The following is a 23,279-nucleotide window of genomic DNA, read 5'->3' as shown; positions in this document are numbered from 1 at the left end:
TACATTGCCTCAAGCGATGGTACAGATCATTTGTTTTGTTTTGTCACGGTGTATGTTGTAAATATGTTTGACTTCTGCGAATATGTGTATACATACTACAAAAGACTGATGATAAAAATCTATTTGGTAAACTCCAGACTAGAGAGTTTTGTGTTGTCGAACTTGTTTGAAGCACGTGGCCGTACAAACATGTCGAGAAGTTACCAGAAGTCATCGAGATCATTATGGGATCACTAATAGGAATACTCGGGTAGATTCCCATTCTCAGATACTACTTTAGTTTATGGTCTGGGAGGCAGACTGTTGTTGATAATGGCTTTTTTATCAGGTACATGACTTATCATGACAGGTATAGGTTTAGGGGATTTGTAAAGCGCATGACTACCCTTGGGCATCTCAGAGCTGAAGTGATACAGGACAGTATAGTCAATGGGACGCGATTTTAGATGATTGGCATGTTCTCCACCCCAAGGTTATGATGATTGGTCTGATACCAAAGGCATTACTATTCACAGGTTTGATAGTGCAGAGTCTATGATGCTCTGCATGTTTTCTAGCAAACAAATTGTGAGGATTGACATGTTCTCAGATCTACAGTGTATGCTGATGGGCACGGTAGCGGGCACAGCATTTATGACGAGACGCTTGTTGTGATATTCTGTGGTGACTACTTAGCAAGCACTGGGTTTATGATTAGCTTTTCCAGCACATGATTTCTGATGTTTTTTTTTTGTTTTTTTTAAATCTTTAACTTTTAAAATGCTCCAGTGCTAAGTAATGGTTCATTTCTGCCTTTCCATTACCCCTTTGGGCAACATTTAGGGGTGATGCTGAACTTCAACAATCCTTTCTCAATCTCACCCGTCTTACCCAGGAGGCATGTTAACCTGCTTCATGGCCTTCCCCTCTCTACTGCTTAATTTTGTAATAATTACTAGAGACTTTTAGGGTAAAACATGAGTAAACTATGGTTCTAAGGATTTATTGCAAACGACGTAGGTTTTTAGAGCACTCGGATCAGATTATTGAGTAATATGCTGCTATGTATTGAAAACTATTTTTTGTCTGTTTATATCTTTAAACTATTTAGCTTGATGGGTTGCACCGCTTGTACACAATGAGTAAGCCTGCATAGATGCACTAGTAAATAATAAGGTTCCCAAGAATGTTATTAATGTATTATAAGTATTTTGTGTATGAAATCTCTGTATGAGTGATATAAAAAAAAAAAGTTATTGATTTTGTTATATAATGCATTTTAGAGGTGAATGTACCTTAATAGCTCTAGAGGAGCATTTAACTCACAAAACACATGTTGGCCAAAGTGCATGGTGCTTTGACCAGAAGATAAATGAATATTTGTGATGACTCTAGAAGTTCCTCACCACTTTTAATTTAAACCTAAAATGTGTATCAACCCCATCTGTCTGCACCGCCAGAGGGAGAAGTTTGATGCCTACGGCGCAAGCCTCCCACATCCCGGACCTCATCCATTCTGCAGGGATACCGGGGTACCCCTTCCAGCTGCCTCCAAAAGAATTACAATGGCTTCTGCACCTGTACTTGGGAGTTGAATAAGCAGCTGGTGGAAGTTGTCCTGAGTCTGCAACCACTTACCCTCTCCAATGGAGAATTGGAGATATGTTCATTTGACATGGCGCGCCTGAGTCTCTGACTTGGTCTTAGCCGTAGCCTGGTGCCATGCCTCTGGGCACTGTAAAATGACAACTGCCACCTGCAATGCGTTAGATTCATGGCGTTGAAGCAATCTGCGCCCGGCCTGGGGAATGGAGTGAACGAGAACCAACTACACCCCCCCCATCTCCCCCCCATCTCCCACATGACGAGCTGGTGGACTACCGCACACTAGGCCTGAGCACTGGAGGTTTCCCCAACACCATTTTAAGTGCCTACCGCAGCTTGCAAGGTTTGGGTGGGCTTTCAGGGCCATTTTTCACAGGTTTGTGGATATGACTCGGGGTTTAACCGGTTCGAGGAAAGATACCAAGATGTCACAAAACCAAAGCTCGAAACTCCCCATGATAAGTGAAAAGTCCAAAGACTAACAATAAATGAAAAAATAAATAGAAACCAATAAACAAAGAGCGGCGAGGCGCAGAAACCGAGGGCCTGCCAGGAGTCTGTACCTCTGGATCGGAGGGGCATCCATATTAGAAGAAACTAATAAGAAGGGGCTAAACCTATAAGAGATTACAGAAAACGAGGAAGGAGAGAGCAAGCGGAGAGGAGGAAACAGTGAACAAAACAATATAAGGAAGAAGTTTAAACGCTAACCAGAACAACGAACGGACACATATGGGCTTTTGTAAAATCAACTATCTGACAACCTCGGGGTGAGAAAGGAAAGGCTGTAGAAAGCTCAATTGTTTTTCTAACACATAAAACAATATAAATACATGTAAATTAACTGTACACATATTTCAAAGTATATCAGCAGTTCAGAAAGCACAAATCAAGCACATTTTTAAATTCCGAACAGTGATGGAAACATAGATTTTAAGAGGGTCAAATCAAGACACTTTACTTGGTGATGAGGAAATAATAAATATTCACCGAAACACGATTTCTACACATTATCATTTGTGCGCTATATAGTTTTATCCGTGAAAATGCACGTTTGTGCAAATGTAATGGCCATTTCAATGGAAAATGAGCAGTCTAGTAACAACAGTGCACACCATGCTTCAGTAATATATTTGCGACAATGTGTCCAAAATTCACCAGCAGCTACTTTACCAGGCCCTGTTGAATAGGTGTGGTACATTTGCTACACTAGTTTTTTGTTTGAAGCTGGAATTTTTCAACCCTACCCCCCATGACTTTAGTGATGTAACATTGATAGGAGCACCCCCACTCTGAAAACTGTTCCAGCACCCACTGAAGGGGGGTGGGGTGGGGGGGGTCTGGTCGACACCTTCCTAGACCTATTGTATACACACGGTGTGCTCCTAGGCAGCCTCTTGAATGGGAGTACCGCGTAGCCTAGTTCCACCCCTGGCCCAGCTCGGTAGCACACGTACCTTGTACTCCTGGGCAGCCTCTCGAATGGGAGTACCGCGTAGCCTAGTTCCACCCCTGGCCCAGCTCTGTAGCACACATACCTTGTACTCCTGGGCAGCCTCTCGAATGGGAGTACCGCGTAGCCTAGTTCCACCCCTGGCCCAGCTCTGTAGCACACATACCTTGTACTCCTGGGCAGCCTCTCAAATGGGAGTACCGTGTAGCCTAGTTCCGCCCCAGCTCTGTAGCACACATACCTTGTACTCCTGGGCAGCCTCTCGAATGGGAGTACCGCGTAGCCTAGTTCCACCCCTGACCCAGCTCTGTAGCACACATACCTTGTACTCCTGGGCAGCTGTTATGTTGCCGGGCCCGGCCGGTGTTGCGCGGGGCCCAGGGGACAGCGTGCAGGACCTTGGGTGCTGGAGGGCAAGGAATCACTCGGAGCCAATGGTGGTGATTTTACTGGTTTCACGGTCGCAGCCCAAGAGAGCATACGCACGCGCGTAACCCTTATTTATTCTACGCGTAGTCACATGACTCTACGTTGCCGTCAGCGCCTGTGTCGTCACTGGCGCAACATTATATTCCTCCCCAACAACATCAAAACAACAATGGTGGCCAACACAAATCTAGAGTCCATTCTCAGCCTAGTGTCACATCCCTGGCCATAGTTCGGACCCCACACTAGCACCCAATAAATAAAATGAAACAGTCTTACGTTAGGTAGTCTCTCAGCCGGCAGGATGCCTCGGGATTGCCTCTCAGGCCGTATTGTGACAGGCCACGGCTCTGGGAGTCTCCGCCCTCGCTGTTCTGCAGGTTGGTAGGGGCCTCAGACCTTTGGGAGTGGCCGGCATCGCTCGCCGCAGATTCATCAGCCCGGAGGTGCGGAGTTGTCATCGAGGTCTCACCCCCTCCGGCTGTCCCGGCCTCTTCGAAGGCCGACCCCATCACAGCTCCAATTGACCTAGACTCTTCCACTGAGCTCGTGTTAGGACAGTTTTCCTCTTGGTTGGATGATTGTCCCGGTCTTTCAGGATGATATTTCTTGAAATGTGACACATTCCGCGTTATTCTTTCTCTCCCTCGAGTGCCCACAACACGGGTTCCCTGTACATGCACTACTGTCCATGGTTCCTTTTCAAAAGTCAGGCGAAATTTTCCACTAGTGACTCGGTTTTTGAGCAGCACCACGTACGTCCCCACGTCGGAAGTTGGGCACTGTAGATCTTCGCCGAAGGCTGACATGTGCATGTGTTTTACGTAGCTGGGCATCTATTAGGCTGTCCCCAGGGGTCTCTGGCTGCCACGCCGGGTGATGAGGGATTGAGTCGGTGATTACTCGCCCCATTAGCAGGTGAGCCGGGGCTATGCCTGTTGTAGTGTGTGGTGTTTGGCGATAGCTCCTGAGAAACGTGAAGATGGCCATTTCTAAGGACTGGGCCCCGTCATGCGCAATTCTGATCACTTTGTTGAGTGAACGCATGAATCTTTAAGCCTCCCCGTTTGCCTGGGGCCACCGGGGGGGGGGGGGGATTTTCAGATGGTGAATGCGAAGGGCCTGTAGGTATGACGCGAATTCTTGGCTTTGGAACGGGGACCCATTGTCCGTCCTCAGCTCCTGCATGATGCCATGGGCCGCCATGATTTTCTCAATCTTTGGTATGATCTCCGTGGCGCTTAGTACTGACACTATTTCAACTTCAGGGTATTTGGAGTAGTCATCAATGGCCACCAAGGTGTGGCGGCCGTCCGGCAGGCTGCCAAAATCAAGGCTCACTCTAGACCACGGGGTCCTCGGTCTGGGTATCTCCCCAGTTACTTGACATGCCGTGCAGGCTCGGACTGTGGCTTCCACAAGGTCATTCATCAATGGGAACCACACCTTTGTGCAGAGCCGTGCCTTTGTTTTGACCATTCCTTGATGCCCAACGTGTGCCAGGTCCACCACGCTTCGGGTCAGGGATGTCGGAATCACCAACCTGTGTCCCCTCAACAGACACCCTGTGTTGTCTTCGGTGAGTTTGTCTCTGACGTGATACAAACTGTCCATCACCCTTTGTGCCGAGGCGGTTAGACTTTTCCCTTCCTCCTTGGCTCTGTGCCAGCTGTTGCTCTGGATGGCTGCCTTGGCGCGCTGTATACATTCATCTTGGGTCGTCGCATTCCACAGTCGTTCCATGGAAATGGGTATGGGGCATGATCGGGCGGTGACACACCTAACTTACTCTTCGGTGTCTACTGCATCCTCCATTTCTTGCACCGTGGCCTTCCAAGGATGCCGGGACAGGTAGTCCGCCGGGTTTTTGGACCCGGGCTGATACTCCACCTTACAGTTGTAGTTTTGGAGCGGCAGCAACCACTTTTCAATCCGTGGTGGTGGTTTGGTCGAGGTTCCTGAGAACAGGGCCACTAGCGGCTTATGATCTGTCGCGACTACGAAAGGCTTCCCGTAGATGTACAAGTGGAAGTGGTGGCACCCCCAGTGAATAGCGATGGCTTCCTTCTCTATTTGCGAATATCTTTGTTCCGTTTCGGTGAGGGACCTGCTGGCGAACGCCACGGGGGCCCACTCTTCCTGAGAGTTCCTTCTTTGGAGGAGGACTGCTCCTAGCCCTACAGGGCCAGCGTCCACTACTACTAGTGTCAGCTTCGTGGGGTCAAAAAACGCCAGAGTGATCGCTTCTGAAAGGGCCTCCTTAATTTTCTCGAAAGCCTGGGCTTGCTCAGGGCCCCACTTCCATGTGATGGATTCCTTAGTCAGCTCCCTCAGTGGTGACGTCAAGTTGGCCAAGTCTAGGATGAATCTCCAACAGCAATTGACCATACCCAGGAAACTGCGGACTTCTGTGATGTTGGTGGGAGCAACGGCCTCTTTGACGTCCCGAACCTTCTCTGGGTCTGGGTTGACCCCTTCGGTGGAGAATGTGTAGCCAAAGAATTGTAGTTTCTTGCATAAGAACTCGCACTTTTCCCGGTGAAGGGTGAGGCCCGCTTCTTGTAACCGGCGTAGCACTTGAAGAAGACGTTCATTGTGTTCTTGGGTGGTTTTAGCGTGTATCATTATATCATCGCTGACATTGATGACACCGGGAATGTCCGCAATCAACTCCTGTATCACATTTTGAAATACCTCCGTGGTGCTGGACACTCCAAAACTCAATCTGGTGTACCTCCTGAGTCCCACATGTGTTGAGAACGTGGTGATGTTGCGGGAGGCCTCGTCCAGCACCAGTTGATGATATCCGGACCTCAGATCCAGTTTTGAAAACCAGCGAGCTCCCACCATTTCTCCAATGAGGTCGTCTATCGTGGGAGTGATGTGACGTTCCCGCTTGATCGCGACATTGGGGAGTCTCATGTCGATGCAGATTCTCACTGCACCCGGTTGCTTGGGCTTTTGCGCGACGACGATCGGGGATACCCACGGAGTGGGACCAGATACCTTCTCAATTATCCCTGCGGCCTCCAGCTTCTTGAGCTCCTCTTCGACCAGGGGCCTCAGGTGGAACGCTATTCGTCGGTGTCTTAGGGCGACGGGCTGGACCATTGGATCGATGTGAAGGTGGATTTTCTTCCCCTTAAACTTCCCTATTCCTTGAAAAACTTCTGCGAATTCTGCAAGGATGTGTTGGAGTGACTCTTGATGTACTTCGAAGGCAAATGTTACTACTCCCAGGTCCTCATCCGCTCGGCACCCCAGAAGCATCCCCTGGCCGTCCTCGGTGACATAGACATTGGTTGTGATGGATTTTGAGCCATGTGCGACGGTAGTCCGGAACCGTCCCCGTATCTTCAAAGGAGCATCTTGCCCGTAAGCGAATACGGTGATGGTCGATGGGTGGAGAGCCGGTCGTGGATCCATGGTGCTGTGTAGGGTTGAGGCCAAAATGTTGATGGTGGCCCCTGTGTCTACTACAGCAGTGACCTCCTTGGATCCTACCCGGATGCTGCATTGAGGTAGGCGTCTTGACTTTCTGGTGGCAGTGCAGATCATATGGACTTTGTGCACCACCCTCTCCTCCTCCTCATCATCATCGTCCATGTCACTGGGTGCTGGTTCTTCTTCTTTGAGAGTGTTCGCTACCTGGCGATGCTTGCGATACTTCTTTGACCTACACACTTTTTCGAAGTGGTTAAATCGCCCACATCCTGAGCATCTTTTGCCTTTCGCAGGGCATTCAACCGCCATGTGCGGTGGACCCCCACAGTATCCGCATGACTTGGTTTGTCCCGGAGAGGGTGTTCCTGGTCCTTTCCTGTTCCACCTCTGCGGAGGTTTGGTCGTTACCGCGTTTACTGGTTCAGAATTCACTGGTGTTTGGAGAGCAGCCTCCATGTGCGCCGCCCGCGCTTTCGACAATTCTTTGGTCCGTCCTAGGGTCAGTATTTCCGCTAGGGGCTTGCCGGACTCTTCTAGTATACGTTCTCGCAATTTGGCCGACGCACATCCTTGGATTATCTGTCCCCTAATTTCTTCGGTTTTTATCGCGAAATCAACAGGTGGTCACTAGATTCTTTAATCGTGCGGGATACGTGTTTAACGATTCCTCCGGAAGTTGGCGCGCTTGCCGGAAGATGAACCTCTCATAGTCCTGATTGGCCATGGGCTCGAAGTGTTCGTTGAGGGCATTTATTAGCGTATGGTGGCTCTTTGGGGTGACCTCAACTATCGTTTTGACGATATTGTGTATATCTTTGCCTCACAGGTGGATCAGCATTGCCCGCTTCTGGTCTTTATGGACCTTGGTGGCCTCAAAGAAGATACGCAAACGGTCTACCCAGTCCTTCCATCTGGCCGCTAACGCTGATGGCGACCCTTCCACTTGTAAACGGCTCAATGGTGGTATGGTGGCCATTGTCCTATCGTATCTTGTCGCCCGGGTCCCTCCTGACCTTTATGGCCTTGACGTGTTGGGCACGAGCTTGCAGCTCCAGTACCCGTGGGCTGGCCTTCTCTGGGTGGCTCGCGCTGTTTACCCGCTTCTGATGGGAACCTTGCCTGGTGTGTCCTTCATCCCCCTTTAATGCTGGGCCCCTCCAAGGGTGCTGGGTGGTGCTACAACATAGGGGTGTGGGCCTGCTTGAAGATGGTGAGCCTGCTCCTGTGTTTGTTCCTTTTATTTTCTGTGTGTGGGCCTTTTTTTTGTTTTTGCTTTTCCTCCCCCACACCACACAGCAGAGGTACTCACAAACAGTTGCAGGCAGACCTCTGCCCGGACGCTGACGAACCCACCACGTGTTCTCCCTCCGTGAGGCCCGAGGCTATCAGCTGCACCGTCGGCAGCAAGGCCTGGGCCACGTGGGTAGAGGGGTTGTGCTCCGGTCCGTCCCCGCCTGTCACGGGGCATAAACTCCGCAGATCACTCGCGCGGATGGCAGCGGGTGTGCCGCGCCGCACTCCAATGGGGCCCCTGACGACCAACGCGCACTGGGGCGCGAGCGGAGGACAGCGCTCGTGGCCGCCACACCAGCGCTCGAGTCACACAAGGGCACGCCCACCCTCACCGCCAGTTTGTTATGTTGCCGGGCCCGGCCGGTGTTGCGCGGGGCCCAGGGGACAGCGTGCGAGACCTTGGGTGCTGGAGGGCAAGGAATCACTCTGAGCCAATGGTGGTGATTTTACTGGTTTCACGGTCGCAGCCCAAGAGAGCATACGCACGCGCGTAACCCTTATTTATTCTACGCGTAGAGTCACATGACTCTACGTTGCCGTCAGCGCCTGTGTCGTCACTGGCGCAACATTACAGGCAGGCTCTCGAATGGGAGTACCGTGTAGCCTAGTTCCACCCCTGACCCAGCTCTGTATCACACATACCTTGTACTCCTGGGCAGCCTCTCGAATGGGAGTACCGTGTAGCCTAGTTCCACCCCTGACCCAGCTCTGTAGCACACATACCTTGTACTCCTGGGCAGCCTCTTGAATGGGAGTACCGTGTAGCCTAGTTCCACCCCTGACCCAGCTCGGTAGCACACATACCTTGTACTCCTGGGCAGCCTCTCGAATGGGAGTACCGTGTAGCCTAGTTCCACCCCTGACCCAGCTCGGTAGCACACATACCTTGTACTCTGGGCAGCTTCTTGAATTAGAGTACCGTGTAGCTTAGTTCCACCCCTGACCCAGCTCTGTAGCACACAGACCTTGTACTCCTGGGCAGCCTCTCGAATGGGAGTACCGTGTAGCCTAGTTCCACCCCTGACCCAGCTCTGTAGCACACATACCTTGTACTCCTGGGCAGCCTCTCGAATGGGAGTACCGTGTAGCCTAGTTCCACCCCTGACCCAGCTCTGTAGCCAGTGGTCGAAGTGGGGGGGGGAACGGCAGGGCACGGCGTGCCCCTACTTCTTCAATTCCAGCGATTCCGTTCCCCTACTTTTTTATTTTGAAAATGCGTCCCGGGACGCAAGAAATAGGCATGGCCTATAAAGCTCGGCATTCCTGGCGTTCGAGGACGGGCGGCAGAGAAGTAACAGGACCCTGTCTTTTTCTTCTTACCCAGAGAAGAAAAATACAGTATCCGCTTCTGCTCTGTAGCTTCAGCTACCTTCCCCCCCTCCCCCCAACTCTTTCCCTCTTCCCTCTCTTTCTGTCTAGCAGTTCTTTTCTTACTGAAAACCATGACTTCAAGACGGGGTTTTCACTCCCTTTCCTCTCCTTTCTCTTATTTCCTCCCCTGTGAAATGGATCCAAAAATGAAAATAATTTTTGCTGGAAATGTCGTATTTTAATTCCAAAGTGCAGCATCTGGAATAAAAGGTTAAAAATAGGAAAAATAACGAAGTAAAGTAAGACAGACTGGTAGCCAGAGGGCAAAGAAAAAATTTCGGGGGGGGGGGCTTAATCTTTAAGCAATAGGCAGAGTGGAGCTGCAGGGGCTCTTAGAAGGGGTGAAACAATAGCAAGACCTCATTAACATGCAAATGGTCTTTAAAGGACCTGTGAAGTGCTCCGGTGCGGCTGTCTGGGTGCCCGGGAAGCTGTCTCATCCCGGGCTGCCACACACGAGGGGGGGGGGGGGGGGATGGCTGAAGCCCTTTGAGTCCAATGGGTGTTGCGTGCCTGCTGGTAGCAAACTGACCAGATTGATTTTATTCACACCCAAACACATTAGCGCCACTTTTACAGAGTTTGCCAGTGAAGCGCTATTTTTGTTTTATTGTCTTTGTTTTCCCTGGGCATGCAACTAGTGCACCAATCCTGGAGGTACTGCAAAGTGCGGATTGGAAAAAAAAAATGTGTACTGCGGCTCTGCGTACAGGGATGTGGTCTTTTTTCCATACTGCTTACGTTTTGTAAGGATATAAGCAATGGGCATTGAAATGGGTCCATTCAGGGCCCTGTGGTCATGTCCTTACTTTTCAGGCAAGAGCACTCACTGATTTCTGAATAGTGAGTGTAAACGCATTAAGGTAACCATGTTGTTCCTGCTTACAATTCACATGGTTTGCTAAATTTTGCATTCCCTATGAGTGTTTGCTTTTTCCAGGATGTTGTCACTTTTTTTTTGTAGGCTGCATATTGCTCTGCGTCATTTAAATTGATCCACATCCAGGTGTTTATAGCCGGCAGCAATTGGGTTGTAGTTGAAGGCAGTGTGAGTTTTTCTCAGTGGGGCAGTATGGTGTTCAGTGGGGGAGAGAATGTGGCACTATGGCCAGAGCTACTGAATTTGTAACTGGGGAACCAGGTTCAGCCTTAATAACCAGTCCACCAGACCACTCTCCTGAGAGAGCACAATCCCATGCTAGACCTTAGAAGGCTGCGCAAGACCTTAGAAGCCCTGGTGTCTTAGCACCAGTAGGTGGACAATAGCAGTGGCAAGTGTGGGTTAACCTTCAAGGTTTGTCCACCACAATCCATATTGAAGTTCACCTCCAGTCTTGCAGACAGGCCTATGAAGCAGCACACCCTAGAGCGACAGTGACTCTGTCACTGAGGTCACAGGACACTTGAGAAGGGCCAGCTCTAGGGCAGTGCAACCGGTGTGACCGCACCGGGTGCTGACTTTGGGTGGAGGCATTATGTTTGCAAGTATATTAAGGTTTTAAAAGTGCTTGCTGCCTTCTTCCTGGCCTCCAGCAATTTTCGGCAACAATAAAAATGTCATGATGACTCTGGTGTTTAATGTTCTTCCTAGAGAGAGATCATTTTGTCTAGTGGACGTTCTGATTCATGGAAAGGTAGCTCAGAGGGTTAATGTGCCTGCTGCAAAGAACATGTACCATACAGATTGTGAGAAGTTGGCCTGGTATATGCTGTCCACTAGTTATAGTGGGCACCTTGTACCAGTCCAAACAACCCTTATTGATGATTGGTTTAAAGACAACCTTTATTGAAAGCTATCCTAGTGGTAGCTATGGAGAGCAGCCTTCAGGCTAAGTCTTGAAGGAGTGTAAAGCAGTTTGGTTTACCAGATGATAACCTCTTGAATTACTAACTGAAAGGAGATCCACACAAGGTATATATAAAATATATGTATTTATTTCTAAACACTCACTACTAAGCTCTTTATGAGATTAGAGTCCAAAATTGCACAATAATACAGTTCTAAAACGACAGTAAATAGCACAATATACAATGGGCCCTAGGGGGCGGACCAAACCATACATTAAGAAAGTGGTATAAGAACCACGACTTCACTAGACACAGTGCCTAAAGCACGTAGAATCGCTGGGACCCCAAGGAACCACCCAAGGTAGTGACAAAGGAGACCCACAGGGACGTGTGCAGTGTGAGAACACAGCCGCGAGCCCCGTACTATTTTATGGGAAAGTCACGGTTGGAATTTTAGAAGTTAAGGACACTTAGGAGAGGACTTTGAGAAAACCCCTTTAGACTTAGGGGGTTCTAGGGCCAGCACCCACGGGAGCACCGGAATACTTGAGTTACCTCACCCAGGGAAGCCGGGTGCAAAGGTGTCAAATGGTGTCGGGGATCGTCGTTGATTTCAATGGCGATCTACTGCAAAGTGCTGCTGCCGGGAAGGAGAAAAGTGTCAGATGTGATCCAAGCCTGGATCGAAGATCAGAAGAACCTGAAAGCAGAGGGTACAGAGTCTGGGTCACTTGCCAGTGACCAGGGGCACGGTAGACGAAAACACACCGATGTTGGGTGATTCAAGTGCGAAGAGGCGAAGCTTGACTCTGCAGCCACGAGGACCAGGAGGAGTCGACGACAACCAGAAGCTGGATTTGAGCTGTCCCATAAAGGATGTCGAGTGCTGGGGTGTCGGTCCTCGTATTGAACACAACAAGCCTTGGCAACAGCAACCCACGCAGAAAGAGAAAAGATGCTTTGGTGCGGACCAGCAAGGTCCTGGGGACTCCCCAAGCAATGGAGAGTCAGGACACGTCTGGAGCAATCAGGTAAGCCTAATTAGAGGTAAAGTTGCCTTCACAGGGACCCACCAGTCGATGGACTAGGGATCGCGAAGGGACCTCGAGAGAAAACACAAAGGGCCAGCTCACGGAACACTTGTGGAGTGTAGGCGGGCAATCTTCAGTGCAAATGCTGCTAGGGGTAAGGGCTATAAGTAATCCAAAGCTTAGCTGCAGGAGTTGTTGGAAAGCTGATGCTTCTGCAAAGTGACGTGGTGTCCAGGGGTTCGGTTTGCACGGTCGCCACGAGGGATACGGGCCTCAGACTTGCTGTGGGCACTGTTCTACCTCTAAGACCACAGAAACCCACCTCCTGTGTTGCAAAATTCTTCGGAGTCTGGCGGGAGCTTCGGAGCTGCAAACCGGTCAGATCTGCCTTTGGTGCCTGCCTTGCAGGGGAGTAACTCCTTTACTCCAAGGGAGATTCTTTCCTTATCTAGTTCAATGTAGATCGTCGAAGTTCCAGGATTCAGTATTAGAGTTTCGTCCAGGTGTAATCTAAAGTCCTGTAGCCAGGGGTTCCTTTCTTATACCCAAGGAAGGGGTGGGACAAACTCTAGGGACCCACCTATGGGAGGGTCAGGAAAGAGGGGTGGCTACACCCATTTCCTTTGTCCAGTTTCGCGCCAGAGCAGGGGCTGGTAGCCCCTGCAACCTGTTTGAGCTGGACTATGCACAGGGACACCAAATGTGCCCCCAGTGCTGAACTTCAAAGCACGCTTGGAGTGCACCCACCCAGCCCCAATACACTAAAGCCTTTCTGGGAGGTGGTGACACCTCCCTGTGACAGGAAACCTATTGTCCAGGCCTCCCCTGCCGGAGTTTCATCCAGAACAGGTGGGCAGACTCGTGTCTGTGGCTGGCAGCATCCATTTTGTGATGCCAGGGCTCTGTTAGCTGGTACCGGGTATACTGGTGATGTCATGTCTCTCCCTCTAGAAGGGTGGGATCATATTCCCACACCAGTTACTGGTGTGGGGGTATGATTCCAAAGTGTTTGACACCAAATACAACATGTTTCCGTGCAGCCATTCCAAAGTTAGCATTTACCGTTTGGTTATAATGCACTTAAGAGTGTATGGTTTGGCAGCATCACACACAACCCCAGAATAAAGGTTCTGAAGGCTGATGAGGGGCTCTGCTCATGCATGGGCACCCTCTCACATAACACCCAGCACCCTGCCTTCAGGATTGGTAAGGCCTGCCATAGGGGTGACTGATAGGTTTATATGTGCAGTAATATGGAGAGATATAATGAACCTATATCTCAGTAAGGGGTGCATGCACCACCTTACCCAGGCTGCAGTAGCAGACCTGTGGTGTCATTTTGGAAGGCTTCCCAGGGGTGACACAATACATGCTGCAGCCCCTGGTAGGCCTCTGGGGTACCTATGCCCTTGGTACATAGTATACCATATACTAGGGACTTATAAGGGTACCCCGGAATCCAATCTGGAGTGTACCTATAGTACTTGTAATCAATTTAAGGGAGAAAGCAGATAGGCAGGCGTCCTGAATAGCAGGATCCTAGCCAGACTAAGTCGAAAACCAGCAAAACACCAGGAAGAAAGTGGGGGCAACCATGTAGTCAGATTCCACCTTCCTACACAGATCACAAAGTGCACATAATGTAAATAGGTCAGTGAGCTACTGCTTTTGTCAGAGAGATCCTTTTGTTACTTGCAGTTTATAAGTTAAAATCCTAACATAGAACAGTGAGCTATTAACTTTCATCTAAGAGCTGCATTCAAACAGCAAGGTATAGATTAGAGGGTTTTTCCCCCCAGTCTTTGATTATCCTAATGTTGCAAAAAGTGTTCTTTTGGACAGAAATCAATTCTGATTATTAAAGAGAACCCCCAACCATGGTATTACGTTTTAAATTCTGAGTTTGTTTCTCCAGACCAATCACTATTAAACTATACCGCCTAGTAGTATGGTTGTCATGTGACTCCTACACCTTCTAGTCCTTAGTCTTATGTAACATTTTCTATACAGTGATTTACACACATATTGATTGTCTCGGAGTAATGTGTGTGATGAAGTGCTCTGACACCCTACACTGGTATGAGTGGCGCTGTAAATCAAATTAAATGCATCTGAGAGAGAGTGTGGTTATGGAGACTTGAGGGGCACTGTTAAAGGGTGGTAGTGAGGGAATCCATGGCAGAGGTGGTCATTGGGGGGTACTAACAAACATTAATGCAGAGGGCACCACCAGTGCTAAGACCGGCCCTGCCCTTGAGGCCAGTCTGCCTCAACCATAGTTAGCTCCATTGGCCTTGTTTCAGAAGTAGTAGCTGCAACTCACCAGGGATTGGCAATGCAGGATTTGCACGCACACCAAACTAAGTTCGCAAACTTCACAGTCTCTCTGCTTCATTCACAACCACTTTTAACATGTGCTGCTTGCTGTGGTGTCACTGGAATTAAATATGCAGCAAAGGAGGACAACATTATGCCACAGTGTTGACTAAATTATGCATTTAAAAAAAGGCTGCAGCGTAATGCAGTATATTTTCTGATATTTTATTATTTTGACGTGTACACATGCTAACAGTCTTTGGAAAGATTTTGTCTTATTAGCACCAGTGTAACATACAAATGCAACAGTGAGAAAGATGATCAGTCAACCTTTGCAATAAGCCATCCACTCCTCAGCAAAACAAGTCACATTTTTTGTTAACTTTTGATACATTTGAGCTATAAACAATTTATTAGTTTAAATGGTCAGATCATGCAGCAGATCTTGCATTAGGAGGCAAATATGGCAGAGCCAGAGTTATATAGAAAACATTTGCAAAGTAGGATATTTTGCCATTCCTGTTTGAACTGCTGTTGTGGAAAAAGGGATAAGTGCTGATGATAAAACACCATGGCTCTGCGAAAAATTGCTTGTGCTTCCACATTTTATCGTATTTTTGACATTCTGTGATTAGAAACATATCCCACTTTGTGAATGTGTTTTAATGTCAATAACTCATTATAACCCTATATAATCATGTGTATCCATTGGTTGATTAAACTGGGCAGTGAAATGCCAAACAAATACTAAAAATTGGGATATTTGCGCATTCTGGCCACACCTCTGGCTCCGCCCACTGAGCCAATCCTTGGGTTATTCCCGCCCTCTGATTCTCCGCCCACAGTTCCCCTACTTTTTTTCCCCCACTTCGACCACTGTCTGTAGCACACATACCTTGTGCTCCTGGGCAGCCTCTCGAATGGGGAGCACCCTGTGCTGCTTGTGATCACGTGACATGCTGCAGACCACACAGATGGGCTTCTGGTCATCTTCGCAGAACAGTTTCAGTTTCTCTTCGTGTTCTCGGCACAGATTCGCCTCCTGGGGGGTCGCGCTCGGTACCTGATGCTGTTTAAGGATTTCCACCACGTTCGCCATCTGCCTGTTGGGCCGGAGGGTTTTACTTTGAGATATTTCTCGGCACTGAGGACAGGGGAAGTCTGTCTGCAGCCCCTCCCAGCACCGAGTGATACAAGACAAACAGAAGGCATGTCCACAGTCCGCAGCCACGGGGTCTGTGAAATATTCCAGACATATGGAGCACGTGGCCTCCTCCTTCAGGCTCTGGAGCTGGGCTGCTCCAGCCATGTTCCTTCCTGCCCGTCCCGAGAGGAAGTGTTGAAATTAACTTTCGTTTCTCGCAGCTAGTGGAGTGGGAGTGTCTGTCCCTCCTTCCTTACACCCCGCCCACCTTCACTGCTGCTGCACCTGCACGAAACTGCCCTGGGATTGTCTGCAGCAGAGAAGGGACTGTCTGTGGTTGAGCTGCGATCGCGTGCCTTCATCTAACCTGGAAGTGACTGTGTGCACCAGAGCAAGGCGTGTCTGCAGCGGAGCTGGGAGTATCAATATATGGCCTCATACTGTTTGCATCTGAGCTGGGGGTGCCAGTAGTTTACCAAGGAATATACGAATTGTACTGGGGGTGCCTTCAGGTGTGTAATCCAGGCACCTACAGCTCCTGCGGTGCAGGGTGCGACCCTTTAGGAGTCTTCCAAAATCTCAGGGGGCCCCACTCAGCCCAAGGCTGACGAATGTCTGTCAGATATCATATGGGAGGCTCGGTGGCCTCTTCGCATTTTGCGGGGGTGGTTCGAGGAGGCATCAGTTTGAGCTGCGCCAGTGGGTGGCTGCAGGTGACCCTAGAATGTGTGAACCTGTACTAGGGGTGTCCTCTGAGAGAATCGGTCTCTGTACTGTGAGTGTAAGGGAGTTCAACGCATTTATGACAATACACCGCTCACCCAAGAGGGCATCTTGGCGCTACGAACAAAACTAATTTAACAGAAGACTGATGCATTATGAGGTGGGAGCCAGTGCAGCAGAGCAAGGAGTGTCTGCCTGTGCGCCGGGAGCGTCTGAATGTTTGCTGTGAGCGCCCCCATCATGAAGCCTGCATCCAGCCCGACTACTGACTGTCATTTGTGACATGGCATTTTACCGTCTTGGCTTTTAATAAACTGTATATTGCGCTGCGGAGGTCAATGGTAACAGCTACACTACGAGTCCCAGAATGCAATCCACTGGTATCTAAAAAGCCAGGGCAGGCTGAGGGGTCATGGGGTTACTTCTCAGTTCAGGATTAGAGTAGTGTGAGAGTGCTATCAGTAATGTCTGCCTGCTTATCTGTGAGTGGTGTGAGAGAGCTGTAAGTAGTGTGACATTTTGACACAGTTATCAGGGCTAGGTAGGGACTTAGGGGCTCCGCTGGTATCCTTAACCCCTGTGCCTCGCAGGGTGCGTGTGCCCACTCTAGTCTCGGTGATGGTACCCAGCCCCCACCAGCAAAGGATCTCATGTGCAGGGCCGGTTCTAGCGTGGTGCGGCCGCACCGGGCGCTACATTTCGGGTGGGGGCGTCGTGTTTGAAGTATATTACGGTTTTAAAAGCACCTGCTGCCGCATTCTTGGCCTCCAGACATTTCCGGCAACAATAAAAATAGCAAGATAACTCTGGTGATTAATGTTCTTCCTAGAGAGAGTTGGGAGGTTTGTGTAGTGGAAGTTTTGACTCATGTGGGAGCACAGAGGGTTAATGTGCCTGCTGCAAAGAAAGTGTACCATGCAGATAACAAAGTGCATATAATGTAAATAGGACAGTGGGTTACTGCTTTTGTCTGAGAGATCCTATTGTCGCTAGCAGTTTATTCTAAAGTTGGGAAAAGGGTTCATTTGGATAGAAATTGTTAGAAATGGGGGTCTCTAGTTGGCACAGGTATGCACTTGCGACAAGCAGGGACTCTCAATTCTAAGTCAGAGTAAGGGGATCACCCTTTCAAATAACCCCTGCTCACCCTTTAGGTAGTGTGGCGCAAGCAGTCAAGACTATTCTCAGGGCGTCATAGGTTAAGCACTTGTGAACACATACAGTAATGCAATGACACACCACAAATGGACACCGGTCAAGGTTATATCAAAAATAGTTCTCTTTATATAAGGCTTAGCACAAGACCAGAATAACGATTAAAATGACCACAGTATTATTTTAAAGTTCAATGTTCTTGTAAAAAGGCTTAAAATGCAACAATAGGCTTCTTTTACTCAATTCTGCTTCTTTTCAGGCTTTGTACGGTTCGTACCTGAGTGTGCGACTCGTCCGCATTAAAAACAAGGAAAGTACGAGTCAAAAAATCGGTGCGGACTCCGGGGTCTGTGACGCGCACTCTGCGGTGCGAACAGAACAAAGTACCTTAAGTTCGTGGGGTCCGCGACGGACAGTGCGGGACAAGTTGATGGGTCCGGGTCGTAGTTCGGCAGCGTATTCAGATGCTGGTCGGGTCGCGGCGTCGGAACGCGGCATTGGTACGGAACCTTCAGGGATACCTGCGGATGGCCCGGATCAGCTTGCAGAGTCCGTGGCATTCGGCGTTCGAGCCGTACCTTCAGTGCGGATAGGCGGCGACACTTCTCGGCGCCGTACAGCGTACGGGGAGGATCAGTGTATTGCGGCTTCTCGGCTCTGAGTACGGCACGGTGCAGTACGTTAGCAGCGTATGGACCGTACCTGTGGGACGATGGAGCTTGGGTCCGGCGTACAGGGTTCAGCAGCCAGTGTTGTACGTCTCGAATCGGCGGGGAAGGTTAGGTGCAATGCGGCCGGGAGGGATACGGCGCGTACTAACGCTTTTGGATCAGCGTAGACGCACGGTGCCGGGCGGCAAAGACACGGCTTCGCGGCGGATGGGGTACGAGGCGTACTGGGGCCAAATCCAGCGGGAAACAAGCACAGATCGTCCAGGCAACTCAATTTTGGAAGGCAGATGAGTCCAATGGTCCTGGGACTCAGTTCAGGGGGCAAGCTCTCTTCCAAGCCCTTGGAGAAAGTTGAAAAACAAAGTGCAAAGTCTCTTTCAGTCTTTTCCTCTCCTTTCTCAGCAAGGCACCAACTGCAGGCCAATCCCCCAGGTCAGGGAAAGTTACTCCTCCTTCAGCTTCTTCCAGGTCCTTCTAGTCAGGCAGAGTTCCTTCGTGGTTCAATCAGGATCTGATTTCTTAGGAGCAGGGCTCCTACATTTATAGCAAGTTTCTTTTGTCTTTGCAAGCCAGGGGGGCCTTTGCCTAATCCCAGTCCAGTTCTTTTCAGTGAGGAGCACTTTGTTGTTGGGACTCTGGCTTCTTCTTTCAGCAGGCAGGGCAGAGACATCAGACGCTCCACAGGGGGTGGAACCAGCATTGTGGTGGCAGAGCACTGCCCTATTCAGAGTCAAGGTGCACTCCTCCCACCCATCCTGGTGTAATCTTTCTATTCACCACCTGGCAGCCCCAGCCTGTCTCCTGGAACTTCCCAGCCCTGTCACTCAAACTACACACAAAGAAGACAGCCCCTCCCAGCAGAGGCAGACTGAAATGGTTAGGCATGCGAAGGCTAACTTTCTAAAAGTAGCATTTGCAAACCCAGGATATTAAAATAACCTTTGCTAAAAGATGCATTTTATTATTCTGAGTTCAGGCATACTAAACATGAATTTCTACCATGCTTCCTGAGCCTGCTAGGATTATAGAGTGTTATAATCTAGCAGCCCATTCTGGCCTATGGAGAGCAGGTAGCCTTACAATAGTGGGAAACGAAAATGGCTGTAATTCACTATTAGGACATGCCACACACCTCAGGGCATGTCCTACCTTATCCTTACAATGCACCCTGCCCTAGGGCCTGCCATAGGGGTGACTAATATGAAGGTAAGGGAAGGTTTAGGGACTGGTAAGTGGGGACACTTGCCCAGTCAGCATGACAGTACCAGACTGCATGCAGGTTCTGCGATGGCAGACCTTAGACACATTTTAGCAGGCTGCTTCTGTGGGTGGCACAACCAGTCCTGCAAGCCCACTAGCAGCATTTGGATATACAAGCCCTTGGCACCCCTGGTGCACTCTACTAGGGACCGATAGTAAACCAAATAAGCCAAACATGGAAGTCAATTCACATAATACATTTTACCATAGGGAGAGCATATGCACCTTAGCATTGGTCAGCAGTGGTAAGGTGCCCAGAGTCATAAAACAGCCAACACCAGGTCAGAAAAAATACAGGAGGAAGGCAAAAAGTTTAGGGATGACCCTGCAAAAAGGGCCAAGTCCAACAGAAATCAATTCTGATTATTAGAGAGAACCCCCAACCTTGGTGTTACATTTTACATTCTTAGTTTGTGCTCCTCCAGACCGAGCACTCTTAAACTATCTTCCCTACCAGTATGGATGACAAGTGACTCCTACACCGTGTAGTCCTCTTTCTTATGTTACATTTCCTATACACTGATTTACATACCTGTGATTGAATGTCTCTGTGTATGATGTAAAGTGCTCTGACACAATTCACTGGTATGAGTGGTGGAGTCGCTATAAAACGAATTAAATGCTACAGAGCGGTTATGGAGACTTGAGGGGCCACTGTTAAAGGAATCCATGCCGGAGGCAGTCATCAGGAGCGCCAACAAACATTGTCACACTGGGCGCCACCAGCAGTAAAGCCGGCCGGCCCTACACATGTGACCCGAACAAATTATCATGCCACTCTCACCTCAGAGAGAAAACTACTGCGCCCACTCCAGAGGAGAGAACCCGAAGAAACATAATGTAGGAAAGTAGGATCTGCCTCTTATGGTTACCCCCACTTTTTGCTGATGTATCACTGTTTTTGGACTAGTCTGACTGGGACCTGCTATTCAGGACCCCAGTCTATCTGCTTTCTCCCTTAAATTGCTAAGTATGTACTTAACATTTTTTTTTTATTTGTTTTTATTCATAAGCCAAGTACACAATGATATACAAGTTCCACTGGACCCAAGCAATAGTGGACAACGTCGTTTACATACAGGCTCATTGCTTCATTACTTTGGGAATATAACATCCAACTGAAATAGTTCCCCCCCCTCCATCCCACAAAATGCAATACTTGAAAAACATCATATATCTACCGGCATAGCACACCCTTGACACCATATATCCGTAAGTCACAATTCTAATCTTTAAATTCCAACTCTCACTATGGTATGTAATACACCCGCTGGAAATTGGGCCTCCCAAGCAGGTACACTGTCAGTGAAGCCCAAAAATCTGTCCGTAAGGCATCAGGCAATTCTTCCGCGTACACTCCCAGCTGTGCCCAGCAATAGATTATAACCCCGGATCCACTTTTGCACGGTAGGGATAGTTCTAGCGCCCCAACACTGCACCACTGTGCGCTTGGCGAATAGAGTCGAGACAGCCACAAGGCGCCTATTACATGGCTCAAGTGCCTTTACCAGTCCCAGCAAGCATACATCCGGAGCACACACCACATTCTCCAGCACCACCTCCGTGAGTATTTTTGCCACTTGCTTCCAAAATGCATGGATTTTGTCACAGCTCCATGCAAGATGCAGGAAGTCCGCATCATCTTGCCCACATCTGATACAGCACGCAGACTCCCACAAGCCAAACCTCCGCAATTGAGTCACCGTATAATATAGTTGATGCAGAAATTGTAAATGTATGATTCGCAGATTGCAGTTCGCAGTCAGTCTGCCTGTCAACTCACAACAGAACTTCCACTGCTCCAGCGTCATACTGGAACCCAACACTGCGTTCCACTTGCCTAAGGAAGGGGGCTCCCTCATAGACGCATTATACAGCTTAGTAATCAAACCTTTGCTATCTTCTCCTTCCAGCACCACCCGCAGCGCTGTCAACGGTTTTGGCTCTGCCGGAAAGTCAGGGAATATAGATCTGATCGCCTGTTGCACCCTCACATATGTAAATCCCAGCATAATACCACGCTCTCTCCCAGCTTGTAGGTCGAGAAGCGATATAAATCCCCCAATTGCTTGCCGCCTGCCGCCTGCAGTGTCCGCACAGCCGCCGGTTCGTAGGTGGCAGTGATGTCTGGGTGTGTAGCAATCGCAGCGCCGGGGCATATATATAATCCAAGTTCGCCCGCTTCGCCAGTGTCTTCCAGGCCCAGGCAGTGCATTTTACAGAGTTAATCTCCAGACGTGGGCCCCACCACCCAACAACGCCGCCACCACCAGAGGGACCGGATGCACGGCGTCCGCTTCAATCGCTACATGCGAATGGAACCGCTGTGGGTGGTACCAATAATGCACGAATTGCGCCTGAGCACAGAGGTAATATAAGTGCATATCAGGCTCTTCAAAGCCCCCCTGTCAAAAGGCTGCGTGAGTAAGTCCCAGCTGCACCTAGGTTTCTTGCCTCCCCATACCAAGGTTAGTAGAGCCGACTGACGCGTGTTAAACAAAGCAAGGTTGAGCCGTATCGGGATATTTACAAACAAGTAAAGAAGTTTGGGTAAGAGTCATTTTAGTTACCGCAATCCTATCAACCAGCGAGAGAGGCAATTTAGACCAGCGCGTCGATTGCTCAGTAATTTGGGTGATGACACGGCCATAGTTCATGGAGATTACCACATCCTGATCCCTATGCAGCCATATCCTTAAGTACTTGACCAGGTCAGTGGACCATGCCAGTGGAAAATCCAGCTCTACCTCCTTTGTGCCAGCAGTCAACGGAAAGACTGTGGACTTTTCCCAGTTTATCCCTAAGCCGGAGTACCTCTCAAATTTCACATACTCCCTAAATAAGGCCGGGAGATATTCAGCTGGATCAGGGACATATAGCATCATGTCGTCCGCATACAGTGAAACCCAGAGAGGTCGCTGTCGAAATCGCAACGCTGCATGAGCATGTTTTTACCGAATCTTGCAGGCTAGAGGCTCTAACACCAGTGAAATAAGCTTCGGCGACAGGGGGCAGACCTCCCTCCTTCCTTTCTTTATAGGGAAGGCATTCGAGACCCAACCATTCACTCGCACCCGGGCTACCGGTTCAGTGTATAGTAATTTAACCCATTTAAGGAAGAAGAGGGGAATACCCATCCTAAGCAAAACAGTAAAAATATACTTCCACCTCACAGAATCAAATGCTTTTGCTGCATCAAGCAGCACAGCCACGGCCCGGAAGTCCGGCTCAAAATAATTCAGCATAGTAAAAATGGTTCGCAAGTTATGTGTCGTTGATCTCTGTGGCACAAACCCTGACTGATCCGGGAGGATCAGCTTGGGTACAAGAGGTTGTAGCCTCGTGGTAATCATTTTTGCTAAAATCTTAGTGTCAATATTGATAAGGGAAAGCGGCCTATATAATTCACACTTGTTAGCCACCTTATCGGGTTTCAGAAGCATGACTATAAGTGCTTCCCTAAGAGTGAGGGGCAGTTTATCTGTCTAACGTTGCCTCCGCAAAAACACCCAAGAGCATAGGTGCCCGCTCCTCCACGTATGCCTTGTAGAACTTGCTTGGGCGCAAGCTGACTGAGCTGGCATGCTAAACAAGAAAGAAGAAGAAAACTGGTGTACTCA

General features: G+C 49.3%; 1 protein-coding gene across 2 annotated transcripts in view; it reads right to left on the bottom strand.

Annotated features, from left to right (window-relative positions):
- Positions 1-16,214, bottom strand: part of LOC146869773 (E3 ubiquitin-protein ligase TRIM39-like) — a 171,713-nt gene extending 155,499 nt beyond the window's left edge. Inside the window, exon 1 of one of the 2 annotated variants that reach the window (XM_085614927.1) lies at positions 15,602-16,214. In XM_085614927.1, the coding sequence (XP_085471053.1) occupies positions 15,602-16,015 (414 nt within the window). In that variant the 5' untranslated portion in view covers positions 16,016-16,214. The remainder of the gene's footprint in view (positions 1-15,601) is intronic. The other variant, XM_085614941.1, reaches the window with a different exon arrangement.
- Between the last annotated feature and the right edge of the window lie 7,065 nt (positions 16,215-23,279).

The sequence above is a fragment of the Triturus cristatus genome, chromosome 1_1 (genome assembly GCF_964204655.1).
Source record: "Triturus cristatus chromosome 1_1, aTriCri1.1, whole genome shotgun sequence".
Classification (NCBI taxonomy): domain Eukaryota; kingdom Metazoa; phylum Chordata; class Amphibia; order Caudata; family Salamandridae; genus Triturus; species Triturus cristatus.
The sequence above is the reverse complement of the archived record's forward strand: the minus strand, read 5'-3'. Positions and strand labels throughout refer to the sequence as shown.